The sequence below is a fragment of the Meles meles genome, chromosome 14 (genome assembly GCF_922984935.1).
Source record: "Meles meles chromosome 14, mMelMel3.1 paternal haplotype, whole genome shotgun sequence".
In the NCBI taxonomy this organism is placed as follows: Eukaryota; Metazoa; Chordata; class Mammalia; order Carnivora; family Mustelidae; genus Meles; species Meles meles.
The window spans coordinates 2,742,355-2,757,989 of record NC_060079.1 but is presented as its reverse complement, the minus strand read 5'-3'; the positions used below and the strand labels follow the sequence as shown (position 1 = coordinate 2,757,989).

Genomic DNA, 15,635 nt, shown 5'->3' with positions numbered 1-15,635 from the left:
GAACAATGCTCTATTGGACATGGTTGAACAAATAACTGTTTGAATTCCTGTTTTCAGTTCTTTTGGGTATATATCAAACAAAGGCATGGAACTGCTGCACCATCAGGTAATTCTGTTGGACTTTTTGAAGAATAGTCAACTGCACAGTATCTTTACCATTTTACATTCCCGCCAGCGTAAGAAGGATCTACTCTCTCCACATTTTCAAAAACGCTTGTTTTCCATGTTTTTGTTTGTTTTATTATAGCCATCTAGTAACTGGTGTGAGGTAGTATCTCATGGTTTTGAGGTGCATTTCCCTAAGAACTAAGGATGTGGAGCATCTTTTCATACGCTTATTGGCCATTTGTGTATCTTTAGAGAAATTTTTAACAAATCCTTTGACCATTTTTAAGTAGGTTGTCTTGTTTTCGAATTATAGGGATTATTAATATATTATGGATATTAAACCCTGTCAGATGTGATTTGCAACATTTTCTTCAGTTCTGCGGGTTACCTTTTCACTATGCTGATACTGTTCTTCGATGCACAAAGTTTTTTACTTCGATGAAGCCCTTTTACCTATTTTGTGTGTGTGTGTGTTTCTGGAATTATATCCAAGGTTGCATTGTCAAATCCAAGGTCCTGAAAGATCTACCCGTTTCCTTCTAAAAATTTTACGGTTCTACCTCTTAAATTTAGGTCTTTCATTCAATTTCAGCTAATCTTTGTATAAGATGTGAGATGGGTCCAGATTTTCTTTTTTGCATGTGGAAATTCAGTCATTTCAGCACAATTTGTTTCACTATTGACTGGACTTGATACCCATTATGAAAAACCAACAGGCCATAGATGTTTGGATTCATTTTTGGATTTTCTATGTCTGTCCTTATGTCAGTACCATATTGCTTTGATTACTGAAACTTTGTAGTAAGTTTGCAAGTCTTTTACCCTATTGGTTAAATTTATTCTTAAGTATTTTGTTCTTTTAGGGGTATCTGGGTGGCTCAGTCAGTGAAGCATCTGCTTTCAGCTTTGGTCATGATCTCAGGGTTGTAGGATTGAGCCCCATGTCAGGCTCCCTCCTTAGTGGCAAGTCTGCTTCTCCCTCTCCCTCTGTGATCTCACTCTCTCTCAAATGAATAAATAAAATCTTTTTTCTTAAAGATTTTATTTATTTATTAGAGAGATAGAAAGCACAAATAGGCAGACCTAGGGAACTTAGGGACTCTATTAATCAACATTCATATTATAGGAGTCTCAGATAAAGAGAAAGAAAAAGGGGCAGAAAATTTATTTAATGAAATAATGTCTGAAAACTTCCCTGGTATGGAAAGGAAACTGATATCTAGATCAAGAAGGCACAAGGAATTCCAATCAAAATCAACAAAACAGATGCACAGCAAGACATATTGTAATTAAATCTGCAAAATACAGTGATAAAGAAAAAAAATCATAAAAGCAGCAAAACTTAAAAGGGAAAGCCCATAAGCCTAACGGGAGATTTTTCAGCAGAAACTTGGCAAGGAAAAGGAAAAGGAAAGGAGTAGCATGATATATTCAGTGTGCTGAATGGGAAAAATCTGCAGCCAAGAATACTCTATCCAACAAGGCTATCAATCAGAATAAACGGAGAGAAAGAGTTTCCCAGACAAACAAAAAATAAAGGCATTTGTGATCCTTAAACTAGCCCTGCAAGAAATATAAAAGAGGGAATCTTGGAGTAGAAAGGAGAGACCAAAAATGACAGTATAAAGGTATGAAATACAAAAGCAGTAAAAATGAATATTTCTGTAAAAAATCAGCTGGGGAAGTCACACACACACACACACACACACATAAAGGATATAAATATGCTAACATATACCTAAAAATGTGGAGAGAAGAATGGGTGCAAACTTAAACAACTACCACCTTAATACAGACTGCCATATGCAGAAGAGGCTATATATAAACCTAATGGCAAGTTAAAAACAGAACTTTCTTATGATCTAGCAATCACACTACAGGGTGCTTACCCAAAGAATACAAGAACGCTAATTCAAAGGGATGCATGCACCCCAATGTTTGCAGACTGCTGTGTCCATCAACTGAAGAATGGATAAAGAAGATGTGGCCTATATATGCAATGACGTATTATTCAGCCATATAGAGAATGAAATCTTGCCATTTGTGATGACACAGATGGAGTCAGAGAGAATAATGCTAAGCAAAATAAATTACAGAAAACAACTATCATCTGACTTCACCCATATGCAGAATTTAACAAAGAAAGCAAACAAGCAAAGGGAAAAAAATAAAAGAGAGAGATTGAGACAAATCAAGAAAGAGACTATTACAGAGAACAAACTGCTGATTACCAGAGGGGAGAATGGTGGGGGGACAGATTAAATAGGTGATAGGCATTAAGGAATGTACTGGTGATGAGCACAGTGAGGTGTATGGAAGTGTTAAATAACTATACTGTATGCCTGAAACAATATCAGACTGTATGCTGGAATTAAAATTAAAACTGGAGGGGAAAAAAGTCCTTTTTGGATTGTGCATTACATGTATATAGAAACACAACCTTTTCTTATGTTATTCTTGTACCCTTGAAGTTTGCTGAATTCATTTATTACATCTGGTCATTTTCTTGTGATTCTTTGGGATTTTCTATATAGAGAATCATGTCATCTGTGAATATAGTTTTACTTCTTCCTTTCTAACTTGAATGTGCTTTACATCTTTTTATCTAATTGCTCTGTCTAGAACTTACAGTACAGTACAGCGTTGAATAGCAGTGGTGAAACTGGGTGCATTACAGGTAATTTTTTAAAGAAAAAGTGTGAATGGCTTAATAATAATTCTGTAAGTGGTTACAGAGCCAAAGTCAGCAGACTTTGGTAAACTGCCATATAGCAAATATTTTTTTTTTTTTTTTTTTTTTTTTTTAAAGATTTTATTTATTTGACGGAGAGAGAGATCACAAGCAGGCAGAGAGGCAGGCAGAGAGAGAGGAGGAAGCAGGCTCCCTGTGGAGCAGAGAGCCCGATGCAGGGCTCGATCCCAGGACCCTGAGATCATGACCTGAGCCGAAGGCAGCGGCCTAATCCACTGAGCCACCCAGGCGCCCCTAGCAAATATTTTTATACTTCGTCAGTGGAGAGGCAAAATTAGGTTTCAAAGTTCATCCTAAAAGTCCTTCCTCTCTCAATGACAGTGATCTTCCCTCTTCCCCCACTTGGGGCCTGAATTCATGACCCTGAGATCAAGACCTGAGCTGAGATCCAGAGTCCAACTGCTTAACTGACTGGGCCACCCAGGCTTTAGTGTTGCTTTAAAAATTGACAGAGGTGCCTGGGTGGCTTAGTCAGTTAAGCATCTGCCTTCAGCTCAGGTCATGATCTCAGAGTCCTGGGATGAAGTCCCATCAGCTCCCTTCTCAGCAGGGAATCAGCTTCTCCCTCTCCCTCCGTACTCTCTCTAGCTCTCTCTCAAGTCAATAAATAAAATCTTTAAAAATAAATAAATTTAAAAATAAAATTGTCAAGGAACACATCATAAAAAATGCCGGTTACAATGATCAGTAATAGGGGTGCCTGGGTGGCGCAGTCATTAACCATCTGCCTTTGGCTCAGGTCATGATCCCAGAGTGCTGGGCTCAAGCCCCCCATCAGGCTCTCTGCTCAGCAGGAAGCCTGCTTATCCCTCTCCCACTCCCTCTGCTTGTGTTCCCTCTCTTGCTGTATCTCTCTCTGTCAAATAATAAATAAAATTTTTAAAAAAATCTAAAAACAGGGGGCCTGGGTGGCTCAGTGGGTTAAAGCCTCTGCCTTCGGTTCAGGTCATGATCCCAGGGTCCTAGGATTGAGTCCTCCATCAGGCTCTCTGCTCAGCGGGGAGCCTGCTTCCCCCTCTCTGCCTACCTCTCTGCCTACTTGTGATCTCTGTCTGTCAAATAAATAAATAAAATCTTAAAAAAAAAAAAACAAAAAAAACAATAATCCATAATATTAGGAGTATGAAATTGAGAACAGCTCATGCATGGAAATTATTCTCAAATTAGTTTCCCATATTTCCAGTTTCAACTTCCTAAGTAATGGCTGATTTGCTTGTTGGCAACTATATTATAGATTTTAAATAACTCAATTATTCAAACAAATATTCAGTGTGAAACAATATATGAATCATGTCAGTTTAAATAAAAAATTCTTTTAAAGCACATGAAATATTTACTAATATTCTCAATGTTTGGAAATTAAGCAATATATTTGCACATAATTTATAGAAATTGGAAAATATTTTTACCTGAATGAAAACACAGTATAAACATAATGTATGAGCTCTAGCTAACCTAAGATTAGAGGTATATGATTTGAGGGTGCCTGGCTGGCTCAGCTGGTGGAACAGTTGGTGGAACAGTAAAACTCCTGATCTCAGGATTTTAAGTTTAAACCCCAAGATGAATGCGGGAATTACTAAAAAAGAAGAAGAAGAAGAAGAGGAGGAGGAGGAAGAAAAGGAAAAAAAACCAGGCTGAAAACAACTATGCATCCACCTCAAGATGTTGGAAAAAGGCACACAAAGATTAAAGAAAGAAAACAAAGAAAAAGCCAAAATTGATTAAAAAAACAAGTATAAACATTAAAAAAGTAACATCACAACCAACTCTTGTTTATTCTGTGAACACAAAATTGATTTGACTTTAGAAAATCAATATAATTTACCACATTAATGGAATAAAAGAGAAAAATTACGTGATCATCTTGATGCAGAAAAAAATTTTAATAAAATTCAACATCTATTCAAAAAAGTATTTAGCAACTAGAATGCCTGGAAGGCTCAACTGGTTAAGTGTCCAACTCTTGATTTCGTCTCAGGTCATGATCACAGGGTGGTGAGATCAAGCCCTGTGTATGTATGGCTCCCCACTCAGCGTGGCATCTGCTTGTGAATCTCTCTTCCTATGCCTCTCCTCCCACCCTCCTACATCCCAGGACTCACTCTCCCTCTCTAAAATAATAAATAAATAAATCTTTTTAAAAAAATCTGACAAAAATATTGTTGAGGGGAAAAAAGCACACGCACAAAAAACAAATATTGTGAGACTCCGTTTGAACGAAAGAAAAAAATCTGGTAAGAAAGTTGAATCAAAAGAGGTTTCCAAGGGAGCTTGGGTGGCTCAGTGGGTTAAAGCCTCTATATCAGCTCAGGTCATGATCTCAGTGTCCCGGGATGGAACCCCACATCGGGCTCTCTGCTCAGCAGGGAGCCTGCTTCCCGACCCCCTGCCTCTCTGCCTACTTGTGATCTCTGACAAATAAATAAATAAAATCTTTAAAAACAAAACAAAACAAAAAACAAAAGAGGTTTCCAGGGCTGGCAGTCTAATATTTCCTGACTTGGATGGAGGTTACACAGGTGTTGGCTTTGTGATAATTTACTAAGTTTTATAATTAAAATATTTATTTGTACCCTTAAAAAAAGTCAAATCAAATTCCCATAAATAGTAAAAGTACTAGCTTTTTATTATGTAAAAATGACTCCAATTCAAAATTGAAGCCAAAACTTCAAGATCTGTCAGATTCATTTAATTGTTCTGAAAACATACAAAAAAAATATATTTAGCAATAAACCGAAAGAAAGAGCATGGCTAATATATAAATTTAGAATTAATGCTATTCTTCCAAGCCAACACTCATCATTATGATTATCTTAGTCAATAAGAGAATACCACAGTCTGGTGGCTTATGAACAACAGAAATACCAAAGACTTTAAGACTACAAGGAGGCCAAACAACCTCTATAAGACCCTTAAGTTTTTCAACTGGCTAGCTCATTTAGCAGTACTTAAAAAGTAACCGATATAGTTCTGTTCTGCTAAGCTAATACCTTTCATCTTATAAATCACTCATTCTCAAGAGCACCTAAAAATACAAGGCCCTGAGAACTAGAATTTTCACCCAACTTCACATCACTGAAGTGATATAAATAACCCTCCTTTATTGCTTTAAACACTTAAGCTTCATAGTTTTATCCGCTTTTGACTAGAACATATGAGACTTTGGGTACAGCGCCTACAATTTTTGGGACGAGGAATATTAAATATTGTATGAATTTAACTACATTGGAATTAAAATAAATTTATAAAAAAAAGTATACCAATAGATGAATCATCTTAATTCTAAACATATTACTCCTCTAACCAAATATTTTTCTAAATATTTTCTATGTGCCAAGCACTGTGTTAACTGCAGAGAATACAAAACAGTCCAAGATTGGCTCCACTCTCATCTCAAGATGTTTTTGTAATATATTTGGGAAAATTACACCAAATAAAGTTCCTATCTTTGCTGAATTGCAACAAATAATAATATTAATAGCCCTAGATTTCAATTATTTATTCCCCATAGACAGACTCTTCAGTATGAGCAACTGTGTAATGCTACAATTCATCTATATGCTCAGGACCTAACACTGCACATAGCACACAGCATGTGATTAAAACAAACAAAAAAAAGTTTGTTAAATAGACAAAAACATTAACACAAGGTAGCACATGACAAACAGAAAACAACAGACAATAAAAAGAATACAGAGGGGCACCTGGGTGGTTCAGTGGGTTAAGCATCTGCCTTCCGCTCAGATCACGATCTCAGGGTCCTGGGATCGAGTCCTCCATCAGGCTCTCTGCTCAGCGGGGAGCCTGCTTCCCTCTCTCTGCCCACCTCTCTGCCTACTTGTGATCTCTCTGTCAAATAAATAAAATCTTTACAAAAAAAATAAATAAAAAATAAACAAAACCCAAAACCCGAAAAAAGAATACAGAGATCTGCCTACCACGTGAGACCTTTGGTTATATCACACTTACCTACTGAAACAAAGTGTTTCCCTACTGTCCATCCTTCCACCCATTCTCCTTCACCCCAGCTTGCAGTCCATGATTCATTCACTCATTTAATAGTTTGATATACACAAACCACTTACTACATACTAGGCACTGGATTGCAAACCAGTGATACAAAAATTCATAAAGATATTCCCTTTATTACAGGAGCCTACAACCTAGCAGGGGAGACAAATATTTAAAGAATAGCGCTGGAAGTGCTGAAACAGAGGTGAACAAAGTGTTAACTAGGGTCTAGTTGAAGAAGCACCTCACTCTGCAGGGATCAGGGTCAAAAAAGGATTTCACTGAGAAACTGACGCTCAGAGAATAAAACCTGAAAGACTGCGAAAAGGAAGAGAGGAGTAAGCGCCAAGACAGTGTGAGGAAGAATTTCAAGTATTACCGTGTGGTTTCAATCCCATAGTAAACAAGAAGGGAAGATAATGGTCAGGTTTTTAAGACCTTTAAAAGCCACCCTCTTGGGCGAGGTTCTGAAGACGAAGAGGAATTCCAAAAGATTTTAAACCAGAAAATTGATCATGGCTTTGAAAAACACTGAAACGATGGCATGGTCGCTGGACTATGAAGAGAAGCACGATGTCAGAGTCACTCCTTTCTAACACGGAGCAGTGGCCCCAGTCAGGTACGTCAACATCGAAGACCATGACAAACCCTTCACCAACTGTCTGCACCCCTGACATTCACATGCCGCAACCGACACTGCTTCCTCTCCCGGCCACACAACCCTTTCAAACTTCTTGGAACGGACCCTCATAGCCACAGCCCAAGAGTCCGCTGAGGAACGTCAATGCACTGCTCCCATGATTCGCAGGCTTGCGGCGCCGCTGGCTGTCACGTTCCTTTCCCCCGCCTACGTCGTGTGTCTGCACAAGCTGGTCTTTTCCAGCTTGTGAATTCTGGGAGGGCTTTGCGTCCTCGCGCGGCAACCCTCCACAGACGTCCAACAGCTCCCCGCTTCACCACGTCAGGCCCTGCAGGCCCAGCCTCGCCTCCCCCGGCGCACACGTACCCCCTCGGTCTTCATGTCCAGGATCTTTTCCACCTCAAACACATCTTCTCCGTCCTCCTCGCTGTCTCCCACTGCCTCCGCTCCTTTCGTGGCGGCGTCCTTCTCTTCGCCCACTGCTCCAACATCTTCTTCGATTTCAGGAGGTTCACCATTGCTGTCGGCACCTGCAACAGGAACTGCACTCACGCTCTCTCCCTCGGCAGCGGCCGCCGCCGCCGCCACCACCTCCGCCATAATAGGAGACCCGCTAACCGCCGAGGGAGAGCGGCTGCGACACACACCCCGACAGTTCCTCGCGCTCCGCGCTTGGCCCTAATCCACTCTGGCAGCGTGACGCTGCGAGGGAAACTCGCCAATGGCGGGCTCACGACTCTAGAGCGACACACACTGAAACCAATCACTTCGAGGCTGGCGCGCTGGAGCCCCGCGAAGCCTACGGGAAGCGGGTGGGCGGGCCGAGGGGCGCCCCGGCGGAAGGGCGGGGCGGACGGGGCCGTGAGAGAGTGGTGGTGGGTTGTTTCTCGCGCTGGCGGTTGGAGGGCTAGGGCTGCTTTTGAGCCCTGGGGTTTGGGGCGGGAACGGCCAGTGGGGAGGGGAGGGGCTTGTCTGGGCGCGGGGGAGGAGGGAGTGAGGTTGACTGGGTTCCCCGGAGAGATTGGGCTTCGGCGCTGAGTGGTGAACGGGCCGCGGAGGCGGACTCGGCGCTTTCCGAGTTGGGACGAGGCGGCGGAAGAACCCCAGAGGCGCGGGAGTTCGACTGGAAGAGAAGCTCAAGCTCCTGAGGGAACCGGACGATGCGCGAGGTCTCTTCCTTCTTCCAGTTGCGCCTCACGGCCAAGGCGGGGGCCTCTGTAGGAATGCGCCCACCTCCTGCCAAGACCTGAGCGGGCCCGAACGGAAGGCCGGGCCGTCCGTGCAAGTGTGATTTTGATTCGTTTAATGCGTGGAGCGACACAATCAAACATAACTCATAGTGCTATTATATCTTAGTATATCGTATTGTTTAAGGTTAGGGGAAAATTTTTTTTAAGTAACAGGCCAAAACCAATTTTTATAAGTTCTTCGGATTTATTTTTCCCCATTGAAAATGTCAGAGGTTGTGATAATTTTGTCCACGATTGACAAAGCTAGTCATCCAAAGTTGCTAGGATAATCCACTTAATGGTAAAATATTTTTCTCGCTTTGAATCGTAAATAAAATATTGTAGGGAACTTTGAATTTTTAAAATTTCTTCTAAAGTTTGATTTATTTAAGTAATCTCTACACCCAGCATGGGGCTCAAACTCACCCTGGAGATCAAGAGTCACAAGCCTTTCTGACTGTGCAAACGAGGCGCGCCAAGGCGCAGTTTCTTTGAATGGTGGACTTAATTTATAAGATTAGCTCTTTTAAATTAACTCTGAGGTTAACTAAAGAATCATCTGTGATCCACCAGATCCATTTGGATGATGGAGGAAAGACATTAGGTTTCAAAGCATACAGCCAAGAAAGAATTTCTGAGACATCTTTGGTGCAAAAAGTCCGTTTTATTAAAGCATGGGGACGGGACCTGTGGACAGAGAGCTGCGCTGGGGTCATTATATACTTTCAAAAAGTTGGAAGGTGCTTGGGGATAGCTAGGTTTCTCACAAATTTAGAAGCAAGGTTTCCAGGACCCTGAGGGGGCTAGCTATTGTTGGGAAACGGTAATTTATTACTCTCTGGTAAAACCCCAGTCATGAGACCCTTCAGATGTATTTTGCAGGAATAGAGATGAAGTTTCCAAAGGAATTTTTATATGTCAAAGTAGACTTAAAGGATACTGGAGGGTCAGGCTAAGATTGCCTTTTGCCCTTAGCAAAGTATCAACATCAAGGCAGTTGAATCCCTAGAGGAATGTCACTCTGCCTGTTTCAGAGACTTGTCAATGGACTGTTAAGTAGTAGGAAATTTAATAATTTTTCTTTTACCTTTGTTTCCCACATCATGGGAGAGGCACATCAGATCTTGAGTGGGCTCATTGATTTATTATTTTTTTAGCTTACTAAATGCGTCCTGTGTACCATGACCGTACTAAGTATTAAAAACACAAAGAGCAATAGAGCATAGGATTAAAATTCAGCTGACTAAATCTGAAGATCTTACTGACTTTATTCAACAGTTGGGGCAGCATCCCATCTAGCAAATAGGAGCTCCAAAGAAATGCAGAAAAGGACAGGTTTTTCATGACAGAAAGGGGATAGGGCAAGGAAGTCATAAACAAAAAAGGATTATTTCAGGCAAATTCACTGTCCTTTGGGGAAGGCTGGAGTCTATTAAGAGGATTACCTCACTAGGACTAACGGGATATTCCAGACTACTAGTTAAGATTATATTCCTAGAAGAGCCTGAAACTGCAGTTAGGTTGGGTATCGAGTCTTGCTTTGCTGATGTGGGTGTTGACATAGATAACTCCGTTTTGGGCCTGTTGTCTCAACAGTCTCTGCCCTCCACAGACTCTTAGTCTATAAAGGAAGACACACAATTCTAATAATTAGATATCTTTTTAAAGTAAGTTTTAAAAAATACTATAATCAAATAACATTAGTTGATGGGGAAAGCTCTTTTTTTTTTTCAGAAGAATTTTGGTTAACAAGCATAGAAGAAAACATAGAGAATCATAATATTTCATGAAAATAATTCAGGCAACAAAACCATTAGATGAAAGATTGATGAGGAACTGGCTGCCAAAGTATCTCTTCAGACTGTTGGTTGGTTGTAGGAGAAACAAAACTTCACATTGGAAAACCCAGTGATCAATGTTAGCATTACTAGAAGTAGAACAACCAAACTATATGCCTCCTATTGATAGAAATATTGATCGTTAACCTATTCAGGGCCTTAGAATTTCCAGTTTACAAGAAATATGGGGAAAGAAAAAAATGGAAACAATTGGACAAATCCAGAATGTAGGACATTGTTTCTTTAATAAGTCAATAGCAAAAGAAGAGGGACGAGAAGACTATTCTAAATTTATAAAAACTTGGCAAAATATTTTAAATGATGGACTGTATGCTCATAATACTATTTTCTCTACTTTTACGTATTTTTTGAAATAAAGTATTTATATATATGTTAACTGTAAAAATTTTTAATTCAAATATATGAGATAGAAATAAAGTTCCTCTTCCTCAAAGGTAACGTTTAGAATATGACATGACAGACTTTTATCTCATACAAGTATAAATACCCATTTATATAATTTTTAAATGAGCTCTATTCCACTCCATGAGCTCTATTCCAGCTCCATTGTTCTGCAACTGTAATATATATATACACATATATATGCATACATAACACATGGATGTGCATGTGTCCATATTTTTGCAAGATGAATTACTAGAAGCAGAATTCCTACGAGTGAAATTTATACTTCAAGGAGGATAGTATTTTAAATTTGGATAAATGCTGCAAAACTTTGTTTTACTAGTATATAGTTCCAGTAACAACATAAGGAAGTCTGTTTACCCTCACACACTCTGCTACTAGGTATTATCAATTGCTGATCCCTTAATCTGATAAAACAAGAAAAGAGTTATTTTCTGTGATTATGTCAAACAAGCAGACAAGTTCAAGGGCAAGATATGATTGATTTAGCCAGTAAAAACATAACAAGCTATTTTAGATTTAGATGGGTTATTATTTATATAAACACCAAGAGGAAGAGTAGTCAAAGATGCCATCTCCTCTTGGTCCTTATCCTACACACCAAGAGGAGCTAGATAATTGCAATGTGAGTTGTGGGACACATGACTGTTGAGGAGCCAATTGTAGATGCAGCTAGGAAGATTTTTAGTCTGCAGCAGTATTTGGAGTTTATATTGCCTCAGAACTGGGAGGTGATGAGAAATAGTTTTATGTCTGCCTCTCAGGGGGATAGGCAGATGGGAAAAAGCCTCATGGTAGCTCCTCCCAAGCGTCCCATCCTTTGAGTATCACAAGATGTTCTGCCAAGACTCAATTATAGCTGTGGTTCAAGTCCAGGGAATTAGGAGGGGTCACACATCAGGATAATGGAAGTTACTCAAGACGTTACTCAAGGCAGGACGGGCAGTAAAAAGGGAAATCCTGAGCCATACATGAAGGAGGGTGGGTACTGGGCATTTGGCAGATCACAGTAATGAGGACAGGCTGGAGGATAGCTAAAAGACTTCATGAATCTCAAAGAAATTTGTTGTGATGAGCATTGTGTTGGCTAATTGAATTTTTTTTAAAGATTTTATTTATTTATTGACAGAGAGAGATCACAAGTAGGCAGAGAGGCAGGCAGAGGGAGAGGGGGGAAGCAGGCCCACCGCTGAGCAGAGAGCCCAATGCAGGGCTCCATCCCAGGACCCTGAGATCATGACCCGAGCTGAAGGCAGAGGCTTAATCCACTGACCCACCCAGGCGCCCCAGCTAATTGAATTTAAATTAAAAAAAAAAAAAAGTAAAAACAAAGAAACCAAGGTTTTTTTTTTTTTAAGATTTTATTTATTTGACAGAGATCACAAGTAGACAGAGGCAGGCAGAGAGAGAGAGGGAAGCAGGCTCCCTGCTGAGCAGAGAGCCCGATGCGGGACTCGATTCCAGGACCCTGAGATCATGACCTGAGCTGAAGGCAGCGGCTTAACCCACTGAGCCACCCAGGCACCCCGAAACCAAGGTTTTTACATAAAGGTAGAGAGGTAATGGTCTGGAAGTGGTAATGTGGAGGAAGGTAGATAGCGACCTTACAGCTTTCATGAAAAATAACTCAAAATGGATCACAAACCAAAATGTAAAGTGCAAAATTTATAAAACTTCTGTAAGATAACATAGGAAGAAACCTAGATGACTTAAGGATTATAGAGGCAACACCAAAAGCAAGGTCCATGAAAGACTTGCTTGGGATACCTAGTTTCTCTAAGTGACAAAAAATGTATCAAGGAATCTATAGACTAGGAACCACACCAGGGAGCATGCATAAACGAGGCAAAAGTCTGGATACTCAGGGCCCTGGAAACAGGCTTGCATGCCATGAACACTGACATCTTCCAGACCTTGTTTCTCCCCAGCTTACTAAGTCCAGCTGGGCCAGTTCTCCACTAGAGTCCCTAAAGGGGAGAAGGAAATGAGCCTCTAGGACCAGCCAGATGTGTCTTTTATCACCTCAAAATATTTAAACCCAAATCTGTAATATGCAATATTTTGTTCACTTGCTAGTTCATTAAAATAATCAATTCTGTTTCTCATTATTTTAAGTGAGTGCTAAACTGAATGAAATAATTAAACTTCATTATGGGTATCTATTGATATCTTACTATTTTATACGTGGAAGCATGAAAAGTGTTTAAAATACAACTTCAGTTGATTGAGCTTGACTGTAATTAAGAACTCTGTGAAGAGGAGGTGTGGGTAGTTTGGATCCCCAGTAGCTGTTTAGTGGCAGAGTCCCAATCTTGACCCAGTTCAAGCCGTTGGCAGATAGATGGATATTGTCCTTCAGTTCTTCTTACCCATTCACTTGCTTTCTTTATTTCTTCAAAAGCCCAGGGAATATTTCTAGATTAGAAATAAATGGTTCCATCAACATCAGAACATAATTATATATGAAATATAATATGATACCAAATCCAGCACATCATATCAGACAAGATAATTCTGTCAAAAATTGAGCTATGTAGGGGTATATGGGTGGCTCAACCATTAAGCTTCTGCCTTTGGCTCAGGTCATGATCCCGGCCTCCTGGGATCAACCCCCACATCAGGGTCCCTGCTCCGCGGGAAGCCTGTTCTCCCTCTCCCACTCCCCTCTGCTTGTGTTCCCTCTCTCACTGTCAAATAAATAAAATCTTTTTTAAAAATTGAGCTATGTAATAAAAGCAATTCTTTCTGACATTTTATGCAAGTTCTATCAGACTGAATCAACACATTTTAAAATATATTATTATACCCATCAAGTTCCAGCTTCCAATTGCTTCACAGACTTCCTTGCTGCCTCCAGGACAACTCAAGCTTTCTCTAGCCTTTATATATTGGGTTTTGTTTTTTTTTTGTCACCCCTTTCCATTCTTCTTGATCTAAATCCATCCATTCTTCAAGCAGAAACTCAATACTATTTTACAAATCAGGTTTCTATTTTTCTTTCCTGTTTACTGTACCAGGAATTCTTAATTTGATTAGTTAACAAAATACTTAACACTTGAAAGACCCGCGGATCCCCTTACCCAAGAATTCAACACTGCCACAGGATGCAAATATCAAGAGGATCTTTATTGTAACGCGGGCGCCTGCGGGTGGTCAGCAGCTCCTGCCAGCTGAGCACACCAGGCTGGAGTGGTGCAGGGTTTTTATAGACAGGTACAAACAAGTTTTGGATGAGACGGAGCTGATTGGCTGACAATTTGAACATTTGAAAAAGGCATACTTGGTGTATACGGATTGGCTTTGGGAGACCCGCGCGCGCAAAGAGAAAGGCGGGAAAGGGAAACAAAGAAGGGAGTTTAGGCCTTAGGATTCAGCAGAAAAGTATCCTATCTACGTGACTATGCGGCCCCCTGCCTACGTGATCAGGTATTAGGCCATATCTTACGAGAAAGCTGTTTGCACGGAGTGCCCTATCTTGCTAAGAAACAGCTGTTATGAGGAGAAAGCTGTTTGCAGGGAGTGCCCTATCTTGCTAAGAAACAGCTGTTATGAGGTTACCAACTAACATTGTATTGAGGGAGCCAAGCGGTTACAGAAAAGCAAAAGAGCAGTTAGTTAGGTACATCCTAAAAGCCAGGCAGTTACAGAAAAGCAAAAGAGCAGTTACATTGAATTCAACCCTGGGGGAAGGGTCTTTGCAGGCAGGGGTACTCTTCACATAACAAAGGAACTAATTAACTGCTCCTTTGCTATGCAAAGAGCACTCTTTCACACTCACCCATGAAACTGCCATGTATTCTGTCACACAAATCAGGAACGACACAGTACTAAACTGTGCATAACATAAAAACTTCAAGTTTGTGTACATAAAATGACATCAAGCATTCAGGACTGTCAATATTCAAAAGTCTATTCAAGATTCAGAAAAATTCCAAGATTTTTCATTAATATTAGTTAACTACTTCCTCATTTATCTTGTCACCTGCTAGTATTTATTAGCAAGCAAGTGGGAACATACTAAAATTAAAAAAAAATTCTATGGGAGGGGACTAAAAATTTGGAAAATTCTCTCCATCTTCCTGATTTTTTTCCCTGTAAACTGGGAAATGGCCATCAGTATAGTGTGGTGGCTAAGAGCTAGGTTCAAATCCTGACTCTGAAATTACACAATGTTGGTTGTGTGATATGGTGCTGAAAGACCCCCCGTCGCCAACTAATTAACTGCTCCTTTGTTGTGTAAAGAGTACCCCTGCCTGCAAAGACCCTTCCCCCAGGGTTGAATTCAATGTAACTGCTTCCCCCAGGGTTGAATTCAATCTAAGTGCTCTTTTGCCTTTCTGTAACTGCCTGGCTTTTAGGATGTAACTAACTAACTGCTCTTTTGCTTTTCTGTAACCGCTTGGCTCCCTCAATACAATGTTAGTTGGTAACTTCATAATAGCTGTTTCTTAGCAAGATAGGGCACTCCCTGCAAACAGCTTTCTCGTAAGATATGGCCTAATACCTGACCACATAGGCAGGGGGCCGCATAGTCACGTAGGCAGGGGGCTGCATAGTCACGTAGATAGGATACTTTTCGGCTGAATCACAAGGCCTAACTTCCCCTCTTTGTTTCCCTTTCCCGCCTT

At 40.4% G+C, this 15,635-nt stretch overlaps 2 protein-coding genes across 5 annotated transcripts in view; both read right to left on the bottom strand.

Annotated features, from left to right (window-relative positions):
* The window catches only part of MPHOSPH8 (M-phase phosphoprotein 8), a 53,143-nt gene extending 44,927 nt beyond the window's left edge, over positions 1 to 8,216 (bottom strand). The window contains exon 1 of one of the 2 annotated variants that reach the window (XM_045978060.1): positions 7,881 to 8,216. In XM_045978060.1, the coding sequence (XP_045834016.1) occupies positions 7,881 to 8,114 (234 nt within the window). In that variant the 5' untranslated portion in view covers positions 8,115 to 8,216. The remainder of the gene's footprint in view (positions 1 to 7,880) is intronic. The other variant, XM_045978059.1, reaches the window with a different exon arrangement.
* Positions 8,217 to 12,264: 4,048 nt separating this feature from the next.
* Positions 12,265 to 15,635, bottom strand: part of PARP4 (poly(ADP-ribose) polymerase family member 4) — a 143,741-nt gene continuing 140,370 nt past the window's right edge. For 2 of the 3 annotated variants that reach the window (XM_045978057.1, XM_045978058.1), the window contains one exon: positions 12,414 to 13,422. In XM_045978057.1, the coding sequence (XP_045834013.1) occupies positions 13,248 to 13,422 (175 nt within the window). In that variant the 3' untranslated portion in view covers positions 12,414 to 13,247. Of the gene's footprint in view, positions 12,298 to 12,413; positions 13,423 to 15,635 lie in introns of those variants that run through there. The other variant, XR_006814881.1, reaches the window with a different exon arrangement.